This window comes from Hemicordylus capensis, chromosome 3 (genome assembly GCF_027244095.1).
Source record: "Hemicordylus capensis ecotype Gifberg chromosome 3, rHemCap1.1.pri, whole genome shotgun sequence".
NCBI classification, from domain to species: Eukaryota; Metazoa; Chordata; class Lepidosauria; order Squamata; family Cordylidae; genus Hemicordylus; species Hemicordylus capensis.
In genome coordinates, this window is record NC_069659.1 from 249,384,805 (window position 1) to 249,398,629 (window position 13,825).

Below are 13,825 nucleotides of genomic sequence, written 5' to 3' on the forward strand. Positions count from 1 at the left end.
CAGCCCAGGGAGGGAGGCGCAGGCAGCAGCTCAGCAGGGCGAGCCGTGGTTGCTGCTGTTGCTCTGGGCGCCTGGCCATTGCCTCCGTCCCTGGGGAAGTGGCCCTGCGCGCGCCTGCCCCACTCCTCCTCCTCCAGGGGCAGCCCTCAAGGGGCTTCTTCGCGGCGGCCGCCGCTGCCTCCCTCCAGCAGGGCTCTGCTGCTGCGGCCAACAGTAGGCGCCCCCCCCGGTTTCATGAACCCAACTAGCGCCCGTTATTTTAACGGGCTTAAAAATACTAGTAAGGAAATAACAACACAAGCATAGCTGGTTTCAGTGTTGAAGCCACTGTAATATTGTATGACATTAACTGAGAGGGAGCTAGCAGTGAAGTCATTTCATGGCACTTGGCAGCACTGGCGATGTACACCCAGGTAGACAGGTTTACGGATACAAGGGCTGAATTGTAAGACAGGCCATTATAATTTAAGAATAGGGAAGAAAGTCTCCAGCACCCCAGTACAGGGGTACTGGAAGACAACTGAAGGCTTGATGAGGGACACTCAGAGATCTTGTGGCATTTTGAGGGCTTTCGGGATTGGAAAGCTTTATGTCCAGTTCAAGGAGCTGGGTCTGTCTAGGCACACAGTGCAAGACAGTTGGGTCTGTCTTGCACTGTGTGCCTTGTGAACAAGGTGAATGTAATGACATTGTGGGAATTCATTGGTTTTGGAGACCTTGCTTCAAAAATATTATATGGCACTCAGGTGTGCTGCCATTTCCTACGATTATTCCCAAGAGACTAAGTCTCCCAAGCAGTTAGGGACCCGCTCTGTAAAGAACAGGGAAGGCACTCATAGAAGTGCCAGGAGCATGTGTGGAGTTACACTGAGATTGGAAAGCTACAGTATTTCAGCAGTATGTAACCTTTGGGAACAGATTCCAGATCAGTTGGGTGCAACGTGACGGAGTGGGGAAGAATCCATCCGTCTCAGCTGGGTTAAGCATGGGATAAAAGTGATTTTTTTCACATCGGCAATATAATAAAATTAGAAGTTGGTGGCATAGTCTGCCAAGACAGTGAGACCCAGCTCCCATTAACCCTGTCGTGGCTGTGGATCTGGGGGCAGTGGGAGATACATTGGCCCTAAATCAGCCTAAACCAACTGAACAACATACTGTTACAATCCTAACTACTTAGAACTTCCAGAGCAAGTATTTCCAGACAATCAATTCAAGTCTGTTTTAATTTTTTTAATTTCTGAAGCACTTTGAACACTGATAATATATATTTTAAATAGATCTGATCTGTTTTTTCTTAACATGCAGAGATTAAATATACCTGCACAGTTTAGAGTCCCATCTCATTCTGAAAACAATATGAATTCCTGTTTCTATGCCTCTTTGTGACAGATGTAGCATCTCAAAAAGCTAGAATGAACATGGCAAAGACCGTGCCTGCATCACCAATTCATGAGTAATGATCCCATATATATTTCCTAGTCCTTTAGAAGTACATTGGTTGGTTGTCTTATAAACAGCAAAGCTGGGAAATGTTACACAGCCTCTATGCATGTAATTAAGCACATTAACAGATACTGGGGTGGGGTGGGGGGGGAATCACTTTTAGTATACAGAAGGGCCTTGATAAAATATAATTGATAGAACGTATTTATCTCTAAAGATGGTGACATAATCTCAGGAAAAAATGTCAAGATCCTTTCTCCCTTCCTCAGTGTTGTATTGGTTAGGGCTGCACAACATTTGCCTGCAAACATTTTCAGTGTCAAAAGTATACATCTAAGGGGAGCAAAAGGTTCGAAGAAAATCCTCCTTTTCTAATCTTTCACATACCCCCGCCCCCTCAGGCTTGTTCCCAGTCTAATCTGCTGCTGCACTACCACCTTCTTTTAGGACTTCTTTCTGCTTCACTACAGGATCTCAGGCAATCAGGGATTATGTCATGACTCATGAATATGAGGTTGTTGCAGCACCAATCATAATTGCCCCAAGATGATGCCCACAAGGCCTGTCAGTCTTATTTTCTTTACTCTGAACAGGTGGCTCGGGAAGGGAATCTTTGTTGTTAAGGGCAACCAGGGCAATGGCTCTGTTTTGCTATGCTCTGATGGTTTCATTTCTGCACTGCAGTTTTGCAAAGCAGGAAGTGATGGCCTGGGTGTCTTGGAAACAGGGATGTATTCCCTACAACACCCATTTCAGGGCAGAGCTGCCCTGCTCAAGAGGAGGATACTCTCACCAGCTTTCTCAGGGCCCTTTTAAAAAGGGACCAAAGGGCACTTTTAATGGGCTTGCATAAGCTTTAGCAAAAAATGTACCTTCTTATGTCATATTTTTATACCTCCTGATATGTACATCTTTAGGCGGTGTACAGAGTTAACACACAATGTAAAACAGTTAATTTACAAGACAAATAAAAACAATCTCACAAGATAAAAATAGATTAAATCGTTTAAAATTAATTTCAGTTAAAAACCTGAGAAAACAGGTGCATCTTGAGTGTCTTCCTAAAAGCAAACAGAGAAGGAGATGCTCTTATTTCAACAGGGAGAATATTCCAAAGCCCTGGGGCAGTCACAGAGAAGGCCCAGTCCCAAGCTGCCACCAAACGAGTTGGCGGCAACCATAACCGGACCTCTCCAGACGATCTTATTAGGTGACAGGGTTCATGACAAAGGCGGCAATCTCTTAAGTACCCTGGACCCAGGTCATTGAGGGCATTATAGGCAATAACCAGCATTCTGTATTTCGTTCGGGAACCTATCGGCAGCTGTGAAATTCTTTAAAAATCGATGTTATCTAGTCCCTTGGGGTTGTCTCAGAGACTAGTCTGGCTGCCACATTCAGTACCAATTGTAGTTTCTGGACTACATACAAAGGCAGCCCCACATAGAGTGCATTACAGTAGTCAAGCCAGCATATGCACCACTGTTTTAAGGTCATTTACCTCCAGAAATGTAGCGTATCAGCCGAAGCTGATAAAAAGTGCTCATGGCTACTGCCTCAGCCTGAAAAATCAGAGAGAGTTTTGGATCCAGGAGCACCCCCAAGCTACATACCTGCTCTTTCTGGGAAAGCGTAACCCCATCCAGTACCGGCATATCTAAACCATCTCTCGGTCCTGACCCCCTGCCCAGAGGTGCACCTAGATAATTTTGTAGCCTGGACCTGGTCCAAGCAACACCACCTGGAATCTACCAAAGAGGTAGGAATGAAACTACTGTAAAGCAGTGCCATCCAATACCACCACCCTCAGGCATCCCAGGAGGATAACATGGTTGATGGTATTGAAAGCTGCTGTGAGATCAAAAGATATCAGCAGAGTCACACTCCCTCTGTCGCCTGGGCCTCTGTCAAAAGCCAACTGGAAATCATCCATCAGGCTGACCAAGGCAGTCTCAACTTCATAGCCAACACCAGGGGCGTAGCAAGGTTGGAGTGGGCCCAGAGACAAGATTTTAAAATGGGCCCCCCTAAATTATTTTTAAAGGGTTTGTAAATTGTGGATGATGCAAGTTATTTAATGGTACTGGAGAAAGACATGCTGTTCTGGTAGCTCCAGGTCTTCACACTCACATCAATTTCGGAGGATGAATACAACTGAAGGAAGCCCGGGAGGGTGCGCGGCTGGGGGAGTCAGTCATGTGACCTGCCTCTAGGGGGCCCCCTAAGGCAGTGGGCCCCCAGACAACTGTCTCCCCTTGACCTATTATAGTTATGCCCCTGGCCAACACAGAAGCTGATTTGAAATGGGTCTAGATAATATGTATCACCCAAAACTGCCTGGCTCAAAACCGTTTTGGCTCGACTCTCATATCAATTGAAACCATGGTTGAAAAACATCCTTAATAGGCTATAAAAGCAGAATGAGGTCTGTTCAAATTAACAAGGAAAATGTGAGTTTTCATTATTGGCTTAGAAGATTGTACTGTAGAAATGTATTGATAGTATTGAGTGTCGTCCTCTGCCACTTTTAGTACCTCTAACACACTCTAGAACAGAAATAATTCCCAACATATTAGATTTATAAAATGGAAAAGAAGGAAGAGCAGATACAAAGCAAACAACACTATATGCCTTTTGACAGGATATAAATATTCAGACTTGATATAAAAATAGAGCTCATGTTCTCCAATAGCCTCTACCCTCTAAGACAAAATACTTAAGTAGTAATACTTAATATTAATTTTCTTTACCCAGACTATAGTTTTGACAGATTCATTTAAGGGCAGTTTATTACTAGATAAGACAATAAAGGAATACAGTAAAATCTTCCTAATTTTGTTTAGAGTTCGGAATTTCCCACACAAACCAAGCCACATAAACCTTGGTCAATACCCAATGGAGATCACGTGTCACAATCTGGTAACTGGCCCAGGAACTGAAGTTGCTTTAACTCTAAGGGCGGGCGGTGGGGAGATGGATGTAAAACAATTACTGAAACATTGCTTTCATCCTGTGCAATGTGTCTTGAATTTTTCGGGACTGCTTTCCAGCTGGTATCTGGTGAAAGTTGGCATAGTTGTCAGCTGCTAAGGCAGAAACGTCTGCATCACTAAAAGATGCTATTCTGTGTCTCAAGCAAGACTGGAGTTGGTGATCCGGAGTGAATGTGTAGGGATTTTCTTGAAATGCATGTACCTGACTCACAACTTTTGCTATGTTTCTTTAAAGAGAAGAAGACAAAACAAACAAGTTAGCTTTACAGTTAATAAACGTAAGTGCAGAAAAGTGTAGGTATACAAGTAATCTTGGCTATTGTACAAGTGTATATACTTATTTCATATAAATAGTATTTCTACAAATGCATACAAGGCATTCTACAATAAAAATCAAAATAATTCTTTTTACATATTTAACAAGAGCTGGTTCAGGAGCTCCAAATATTAAACGTGCTTTTAAAGTTACCAAAGAGCATTATTCTATATTAAAACTAAATTTATTCTTGCAAGTTAAGAACTCAGTGACATATGACAACAATTACCTAAGTTTAGTCCATTTATAAGTGCCATTTCTCATAGTAAATCCTCCAGTTTCAAGCTGTTGGATGTGCATTGCCAGAACATGGGCTGCTGGAATTGTTGGTGAAGTCTTAAACCTCTCTCCTTTCATTAAACACAAGCTGTCACTTTTTAAAAACACCTGGTATAATTTGCATAGACATACAAATGCACATATTAGAACAGAGATCTGTTTAATGATGGAAAAATCATTTTAAAAAGTAGATTGCAATGAATGTGCTCAAGAACATTATTTAGGGGAAAGAACCGAGATGAAAGAAGGCTGTGATGAATGTGAGGAAAAACCCAGAAATTGATGACCTAGCCTTGGAATTTGAGATTAATGCTTTGATTTAACCCTCTCAAAAATGCAAAAATGCTAACCTAGTTTTCAGGGTTTTAATTGTTCTGATAGTTTAATTGTTTTTTAAGATGTTTTTAAAATTGGTGTTCATATTTATATGTCTGTTTTAATTGTTATTGGTTTTAATGATTTCTATTTTTAATTGTAAACCGCCCTGAGCCATTTCGGAAGGGCGGTATAAAAATCAAATGAATGAATGAATGAATGAATAAATAAATGTGGGATTTTAATTATTCTTTTTTTAAAGCTCCAAGTGACAGGACAAGACACATCCATCTCCTAGTCCTTTGATAGCACCTTCTCAGCCATTGTTACATTTATTTTTCAAGGAAATATTGGAATATAGCATAAAGTCTATACACTCACAGATTATTCAACATTCAGAGAAACATAGTATTATTAAGTACTATGCCCTTTCAGACCTTCAAAAATGCAAAGACTGACTCCTGAGAGAGTGGATGCAGATCATGCCTAGTAGCCCTGTCCCTTACCTCTGTATTTCAGCTGGAGGTCTGATAGGGAGGCCTTAATGCATTCAGCTATATGGGCATAGGGTGCTCCGCACAATTTGGGAACCCTGTATGGAAGACTCTATGCACATAGAGCTGCATACATTAGGGTGCACTTTCAGACCTTCTGCTCAGTATACAGAATTTGGGGCCAATAGACATGCTGATGTCTAGGGTGCGGCCAGAAGTGGCGGTTCTTCTTGTGAACATGGTGAGGGGAAAGTATAAAGAATGTTGCCTCTTGGACACCAGAAGCAGCAGCATACGTATTTGATTGGAACTGGGGCTCATCTGGAATTCAGAAGCTGCAGCCAGGCTAGGAGTATTACTAGACTCATCACAGGCAGCCCACATGCTTTCAGTAGGATGCCAGAGATTGGGGGCAGAGCTCAGGAGGCAGGATTGTTCCTAAATGATTTGAAGAGTATACTATGGCTAGCAAACAGTTTTGTCTCTCTGCAGCTAGTAGCCATCAATCCATTTGATCAATTCAGACTAGCAGTTTTACACTAGAAACATGTAAAAAATTCTTTTCCTATGCATCCCACTGAATCAAAACTGGCATCTGCAACAGATGCCCAATGAGAAGATGCTTGGGAGCATGGCTAGCTGTTGCATCAGTTAGCCCCAGCCCCAAGGGGGTGGTTTACAAGCATGATCCTGCTGTGTCCCTCATACATTTGCCATCCCTAAAATGCCTCACGCTTGAAGAGGTCTAGCACCACTGATAATAAAAAGGGGCACCAGTGAGAATAAAAATCGGCAATTTTTATGCATGCCACCCTGAGCTCCTTGAATAAGAATTTAACATAAAATACACAAATACTAGGATACAAATGTAACAAGTAAAATGCACAAATACTGAATTAAACATACTGGACACAATCCAGAGAAAGTTAAGACGCATTTCAGAGCTGTACAAGCTCTGTACGTATTACTGTACTTTCATCTCTCTCTCTCTCTCTCCTAATAATTTGCTATAACAGAGAAAAATGTTTGCTTTCTTATTGAAGCTGGATATGCTTGGAAGGTAGTGGAGGGAGGGTATGGAGAAATGCACTTATTGTCTGCTCCCTTTAATTGTTCCCATCTCTAAGAAAAGCTAGAAGCCCTTGATCTAGTTATTTATTTATTGTGTCTATGCCCCACTGACTCAAGGTTGCTCAGGGACATCGATTGTCGCAGAGGTGTAGTGATGGAATAGGTGGCCAGTGTTCTCCCCAGCGCCTCTGACTTTCCTGGTGCTCCATATAAAGTGAGACTGACAGCACTGTTGAAGTGGTGGGCCCTTTGCCAGTCTCCAAGCCTCAGCAAATGCCAGACCCCAATGCTGTCTGGAGCCAGCTTTGCCACTAGTAATACCACTGCCATAACAAAGCAAGCTGCAGAATGGTCAGGCAGAAGCTGGCTCTTATACCTATCCAGGATTCACATAAGAGAAATTATTTCATTGTACCTCAACTGCTTTGAGTTCTTCCATTATTTCAGATATTCTAGAAGGCAAATATTTCCACACCTTAAAAGAAAAATTAAAAAATAAAAGTTTAGTCTTCTAAAGAAGAGTCTTTGAGCTGGAATACATCATTTCTGTTTATCATCCAAAGTCTTCCTTCAGGTCTCCCCTTCAACCTGAGGTTAGGTGGGCAGTGACCGGGACTTTTCAACTGTGGCACCTTAGCTATGGAATACCCTCCCCAGAGATGGTCACCTGACACTAGCCCCAATGTTTTTTTGGCACTAGGCAAAGCCTTTATTTGCTCCAGCAGAATTAAAGATTCTGCTGGTTGTTACTGGTTTTATGTGTGTGTATTTAATGATTGTAATTAATAGTTTTAAGTTATTTTATTAATTTCATTTTAGATTGTATGCTAGCCCAGGAGTTTTGTACTGAGGGGCAGTCAATCAATTTCTTAAATAAAACTTTGCCTGTCTAAAATATTGTAATCATATTGCTTATTCAAACTACACAAAATAAATAATAATTTACTCACTGGCAATTGTCTCACAATGAGATTTTCCAAACCTCTTAGGATCTGTATTGCAGTAGCAAAATTTCTTTGCTCATAGCAACATTTTGCAATGAAGAGAAATTGTGAAAGCAAGTTAACCTGTTCCTGGAAAAAATTATAGTAAATATTATACGAGATTTATCACTGTTCAATGCCAACATGAAATGCATGCTTGGAAATTCTCACACTGTATTTAGTGCCAACTCTGCTGGCAGTAAACTTATTGTTTTTGATATGCAATCAGGGAAGGTATGATTGTTATAAGGAGGCAACTGGAAATAGCAAACTGTTGAATAATCTAGCCATTTAAATGAGTTGAAATGCATTATTGATCAGTGGCCAAATTAAAAGCTGGCTAAAAAAGCAGAGTTTTATTCTTAGGCTAGATAAATTACTACAATTAACAGTTTTACTTTATATGGTGAAACATGATATCATGAAACACTTATTTTATGGCATCTTTATCCTGTGAAACTCTGTCTCCATCAAGCTTAGTACTTAGCAGCAGCAAAACTGCTGCTCTAATTGCAGGTTTTCTGGTTACCAATTAACAATTATGTACATTTCTGAGAAGTAATATAGACCAAACCCCCCCCCCAGGAAAAGCTATTAAAACAACAGTTAGCAATCTTTCTGCTTTAGAAGCTGTGCAACAAATCAAACTCATTCTCATATTAAAGTTAAGTATGTTATAAGAAAATCGTGATAAAGAGTTCTCTAACAAAATTTCCTGAAAGTATATGGACTAGGAAGGTAGGGTGTGTTGACGCCTCCCAGCTGCCATATATTATCTAATGGACTGCTAAAACTTTGCACCTACAACAACCTTGGGCTGGTAATCTGTTTTAGTAATGGAAACATCAAGAATTTGGAACTGAACTGGCAAATTGGACAGAGTTCACATTACAACAGTGTAAACACAACTAGGCTACACTAATTGAAGCACTCCTTTTGGATCAGGCTGTCAGAACTCAGTTTCAAGAGGTTAATGAATAGTACATTTTGTTGGCCAACTTATGAAGTGTGCATGCAACATAGGAAGCTTGTGTGCATTTGCTGCATTCTAGAGCAATAGAAGACAAAGAGGGGTAGTACTCCTGTGTAGTGGTCACTCTAGTTCCCCCCCCCCATTTCTGTGTAGAATGAGTTTTGTTCTAGGCAGGAGTATCAAGGCAGTGTATGCACACATGCATTCAGAGTGGGGCCTTCCTGATTCAACCTGAGTGGGATCTAAAATTAACTGAGTGGACATAAAAAAAACACTTGTGAGCATGAGCACGTGCACATGCCTTCGAGGGAACACTGCTCCTGTGCATACAAATATGCTTAGTACTATATGCAAGAAAATACTAATAAAATATATACAAAAGATATATTGTGATGAAAATGTCTTGTAATTTATAATACAGAATGTAGCATATGGTGAAGAGTGTATAAAGGCAATAGAACAAACACACTGTACAAAAAACTCAGACTATATGAACAATGAAGTGAAGGACAATCAAACGAAGAAAACACGTAGTGCTCGGTTTCATGTTTCATAGTCTTCTTCGGTTCCAAACAGTTTGTGGTTGGAAATTTTCTTAGACAACCTCAATAGACACCCTTTTTCAGTTTTCTAAAAAAACAACATATTAGCAATTCATAAGTGAATATCAATTGGAGAGTGATAATACATTAAAACATGTCATAAAGACTACAAACTCACTCAGTTGTCTGCAAATATCCTTCCAAGAAGCAGGATGAATCAAAGTCTTATTTGAAATGCTAAAATGGTCACCTTACTGTAAAAAGGGGGCAATAATTCTTTAGAAACATTATAAAGCTTTCTTAATCTCATTCTAGGAAAATAATTTTGTCTTACATTAAACTTAGTGAATCTTGAGCCATATACTTAATAATCTTCCTAGAGATAACTTTAGACAGAAAGGTAACGTCTCAGATTGCAGCAGACAAAATGGATTATAAACAGCTGCAATTGTTAGGCTTAAATAGAAAACAAAAGTTTTGCTTCTTAAAGAGATACCAAAAGTGAGAAGTGACAGTTACCTTTCTGTCTAAAGTTGACTATAAGAAGAAGATTGTGTATGGCTCAAGATTCAGTAAGTTTAATATTTAAAAAATTCTTTTCTTATAAAGAGATTAAGAAGGTTTTATAATGTTTTATAATGACCCTAGTTTTAGAATAATCCTGAATGGCTTAGGTCCAGGGTTCTTAAGAGCATGCCTCCTTTGTCATGAACCTTGCCACCTATTATGATTATTGAGATTAAGATTATCTGGAGAGGCCAGGTTATGGTTTTTGCTGGCTCATGGTGGCGACTTAGGCCTGGGCCTTTTCTGTGGCTGCACCAGGGCTTTGGAATGCACTCCCTGTCAAAATAAGAGCTTCTCAATCTCTGATTGCTTTTAAAAAGACCCTTAAGACACACCTGTTTTATCATGCTTTTAATTAAAACTAATTTTAAATTGTTTGTTTTACTCTGTGAAATTGTTTTGTTTTACTCTGTGAATTGTTTGTAATTACTTTTATTCTTGAAAGTTTTTTAATTGTTGTAACTGGGACTGTGCACACCATCTAGAGATGTGTATATTAGGCAGTATATAAATATGATAAACAAACCAACATAAATAAAAAATGAAATAGGTTTCTAAAGAACTATTGCCCGCTTTTTTACAGTAAGGTGACCATATGAGCATTTCAAATAAGACTGATTCTTGGAAGGATATTTGCAGACAACTGAGTGAGTTTGTAGTCTTTATGGCATGTTTTAGTGTATTAACAAATGTAATTTTTTACAAAACTGAAAAAGAGTGTCTATTGAGGTTATTTGTCTTATTTATGTATATCAACTTTTAGTTTTTCTTTTTTGATCAATAAAGGGTCTTATTGTTGAGAGTTGAGAAGTTAGTATATGCATTGCATCATCAACATATCAACATTTTCCTCCTGCAAACTGTTTGGAACTGATGAAGACCACGAAACATGAAACTTAGTGCTACACATTTTCTTCATTTGATTGTTTATACAGTGTTTTGTTCAATTGTCTTTTCATACACTTTTCACCATATGGCACAGTCTTTGTTATAAATTACAAGATTTTCATCACACTATATCTTTTGTATATATTTTGTTATTATCTTATTGCATATAGTACTCAACATATTTTTGTGTAAAGCATTCTAGAGTAAAGCAACAGGGGAAGTTGCAGGATCTCCTCATCCTGAAGTTCTGTGTACCTCCCAAAAATATGTTGCTGAGGGTTGCACAGCCACCCACACTGCTGTACTTTGGAATGCAGAAAAAAGCGCATGTGCTTCCTTTGCTACATGCACACTTAGTTAGTTGGGATGATGGCCATTTTGTTCATTTTGGTAAGTCTGTCAAGTATTACTTTCAATTGGTACCCCTCTAGTTTCAATGGCATGCAAAAGCCATGATTCTTTTACATTTTTGTTCACTTTTCTATCATACCGTATTCTTAAGTTAGCTTAAAGGGGGGGAAAAGAATATTTCCCTTAACAGGGCAAATTAAAAAATTGCACAAAATGATAGATTAAAGAATTCCTACAGAAAATCAACAGGAAATAAGTCGTGAATCTCTGAAGAAACAACCAGCACTTTGGCAGTTCAGGTCTGAGGGTGCTGCAAAAGAGCAAATAATGAGATCATGCAGAAAGCAATATGACAATACAAGCCCTTATCTGTTCCTTTTAAAGGTGATGTTCATGTACTTTTTCAAGTGGACCATCTGCATCAACACAGACATAGCCTTATCTGGTATATAAAAGCTGCCATAGTGTTTTATGCATCATGAAATAGCACTGGATTGGCTCAAAAAGATTTCTTTGACCGTTAGTAGAGGGAAGTATCAGAGAACTTTATCCCTACATTTATGAATTTGCTCCCAAATCTCTTTTTGACCATTAGCAGAAAGATATGCTAACTTTGTCAATACTTGCATAACATGACCTCCCAATAAAGAACATTTAATGAAAGATGGAATCATGAAAATGAAAATTGGAATCATGCAGCCAAGCAGCTGTGGCTGTCTTAGATACTGCAGACCTGACCAAATTAGTGTGAAATAGGATTCCATGAACCTTAATCTTCACTGCATAGAGATCTTTTCATCTCAAGTTGGGGGAAAAGCCTTTGCTGGCAAGAACATATGTACAAGGTGAGATTAAAGTTGAATTATATAAACCTCTTTAGACAAGTATATCTTCAGCTCTAACTTATTGACAGAAGTTTGAGTATTGCTTAGTTAAAAATAGAAACGGACAAACAGGTGTGTGCGTAGAACTTTAAGTAGGGCAGTGTTGATGATCTTCCACCATGGAACAGAAGGTTAGTTATAACCTATATGACCTGCTGGTCATAGCCTATAAAGCCCTAAACAGCCCAAGGTATTACAGATGTACACGAATTGCTTCCGGTTGTGGCTGCACGTCCCCCAGTATCCCTCATGCAGCAGTGGCATGCACATGGCCTCCATGCATGCGTGGCAGCCATCTGCATGCCACCATCATGTTGGCACCATGTGAGGGGTGCTGAGAGACATGCTGCTACAGCTGGAAGTTGTGGAAAGAGGTGGAGGAGCAAGTACCGACCTGCTCTCCTCACTTTTAAAGGTGCACCGGCTGAGCTTCAAACCTGTCATGAATTGTGATACCTGTATGGTATTTAAATGCTCGCAGGATATTTAAGAGAACATTTAACTGTACCTCCAATGACTGTTGATGGTGTCTATCTTATGTTTCTTTTTATATTGTGAGCCCTTTGGGGACAGGGATCCATCTTATTTATTTATTATTTCTCTGTGTAAACCACCCTGAGCCATTTTTGGAAGGGCGGTATAGAAATTGAATGAATGAATGAATGAATGAAATGCATTCCCTGCTGAAATAAGAGCCTCCCCATCTCTGATAGCTTTTAAAAGAACTGTTACGATATAATTATTCATTGAGGCTTTTAATTAGATTTAAAGAATCCCTCATTGTTTTGAGTTTGTTTTAATATGTGTTTTATTGTAAATCACCCAGAGATGTGAATTTTGGGTGGGTGAAAGAAAGAAAGAAAGAAAGAAAGAGAGTTACGGGACAAGCACACAGAATGCAACAAAAATGTATTTAGTATGTTATCAGATATATTTCAAGGTACTGTAGCTTTTCATTAGTAAAATCTACATAGTGGACAGCTTTGCACAATTGCTGCCAAGTCAGTAAGTATTTAAAAACACCATCTGCTCAAATTTAGAATCTTATATCCCTTCATAGCCATTGTGGCTACTTTATACTCTTAGCTGGGAAAAAGAAAGTCATGCAGATTTGATTCATAAGGACAATCTAGCCTCCCCACCAATTTAATCACAAAACAGAAATATATTGCAAACCTTAGAACTGCAGCTTGTTACAATTTCAGCAGCAGCCCAGGTACTGACATTGTCTGCATACTTTAAAAGCTGCAAGAGATAGTTGTCTTGGACACAGTTCTGCACAAAGAGGTTACAGACTTGAGTAGACAACAACTCAGATGAAGTAGCTCTGTAAAAGACAAGCATCTACAAAACTTAACACACTAGATTATAAATGTGCAAACAGAGATGTCTCATTGTAAGAAAATTATAGCAACACCAGGGGGATGCATATCCTAGAATCAAGAGACATACTCTCAAAAGGAGAGGCCCTAGAATACTGAGGCAAAATTATTCTCCAAACCCATAATGATTGCAATTAAAAGAATAAGAGCTAGAGGCCAGATTCTCTTCTGAGAGGCATTTTAAATCCGGTTTTAATCAGTTCACCATTTAAATTCAGTTTAGCCTTTGTTGTGTTACTTTTAATTTTGTTCATTTTTATTGTATTTTATTGTTTTTACAGTAATCTGCCTTAAGCGGCAGTGTGCTGGATGGACAGGGTAGAAATATTTACAAATCAAAT

The 13,825-nt window shown here is 39.3% G+C and overlaps 1 protein-coding gene and 1 long non-coding RNA gene across 7 annotated transcripts in view; both read right to left on the reverse strand.

The window, feature by feature from the left end:
* Positions 1 to 4,007: 4,007 nt before the first annotated feature.
* KNDC1 (kinase non-catalytic C-lobe domain containing 1) overlaps positions 4,008 to 13,825 on the reverse strand; it is a 125,348-nt gene continuing 115,530 nt past the window's right edge. For 5 of the 6 annotated variants that reach the window (XM_053312276.1, XM_053312272.1, XM_053312273.1 and 2 more), the window contains 5 exons: positions 13,279 to 13,429; positions 7,865 to 7,987; positions 7,330 to 7,389; positions 4,985 to 5,142; positions 4,008 to 4,666 (listed from right to left, as the gene is read on the reverse strand). In XM_053312276.1, coding sequence (XP_053168251.1) covers positions 4,435 to 4,666; positions 4,985 to 5,142; positions 7,330 to 7,389; positions 7,865 to 7,987; positions 13,279 to 13,429 — 724 coding nt within the window. In that variant the 3' untranslated portion in view covers positions 4,008 to 4,434. Of the gene's footprint in view, positions 4,667 to 4,984; positions 5,143 to 7,329; positions 7,390 to 7,864; positions 7,988 to 13,278; positions 13,447 to 13,825 lie in introns of those variants that run through there. The other variant, XR_008320194.1, reaches the window with a different exon arrangement.
* Positions 9,303 to 9,831, reverse strand: LOC128352076 (uncharacterized). The gene is made up of 3 exons (XR_008320195.1): positions 9,747 to 9,831; positions 9,591 to 9,666; positions 9,303 to 9,500 (listed from the first exon to the last, which is right to left on the reverse strand). It is a non-coding gene; the product is annotated as an uncharacterized LOC128352076 (long non-coding RNA).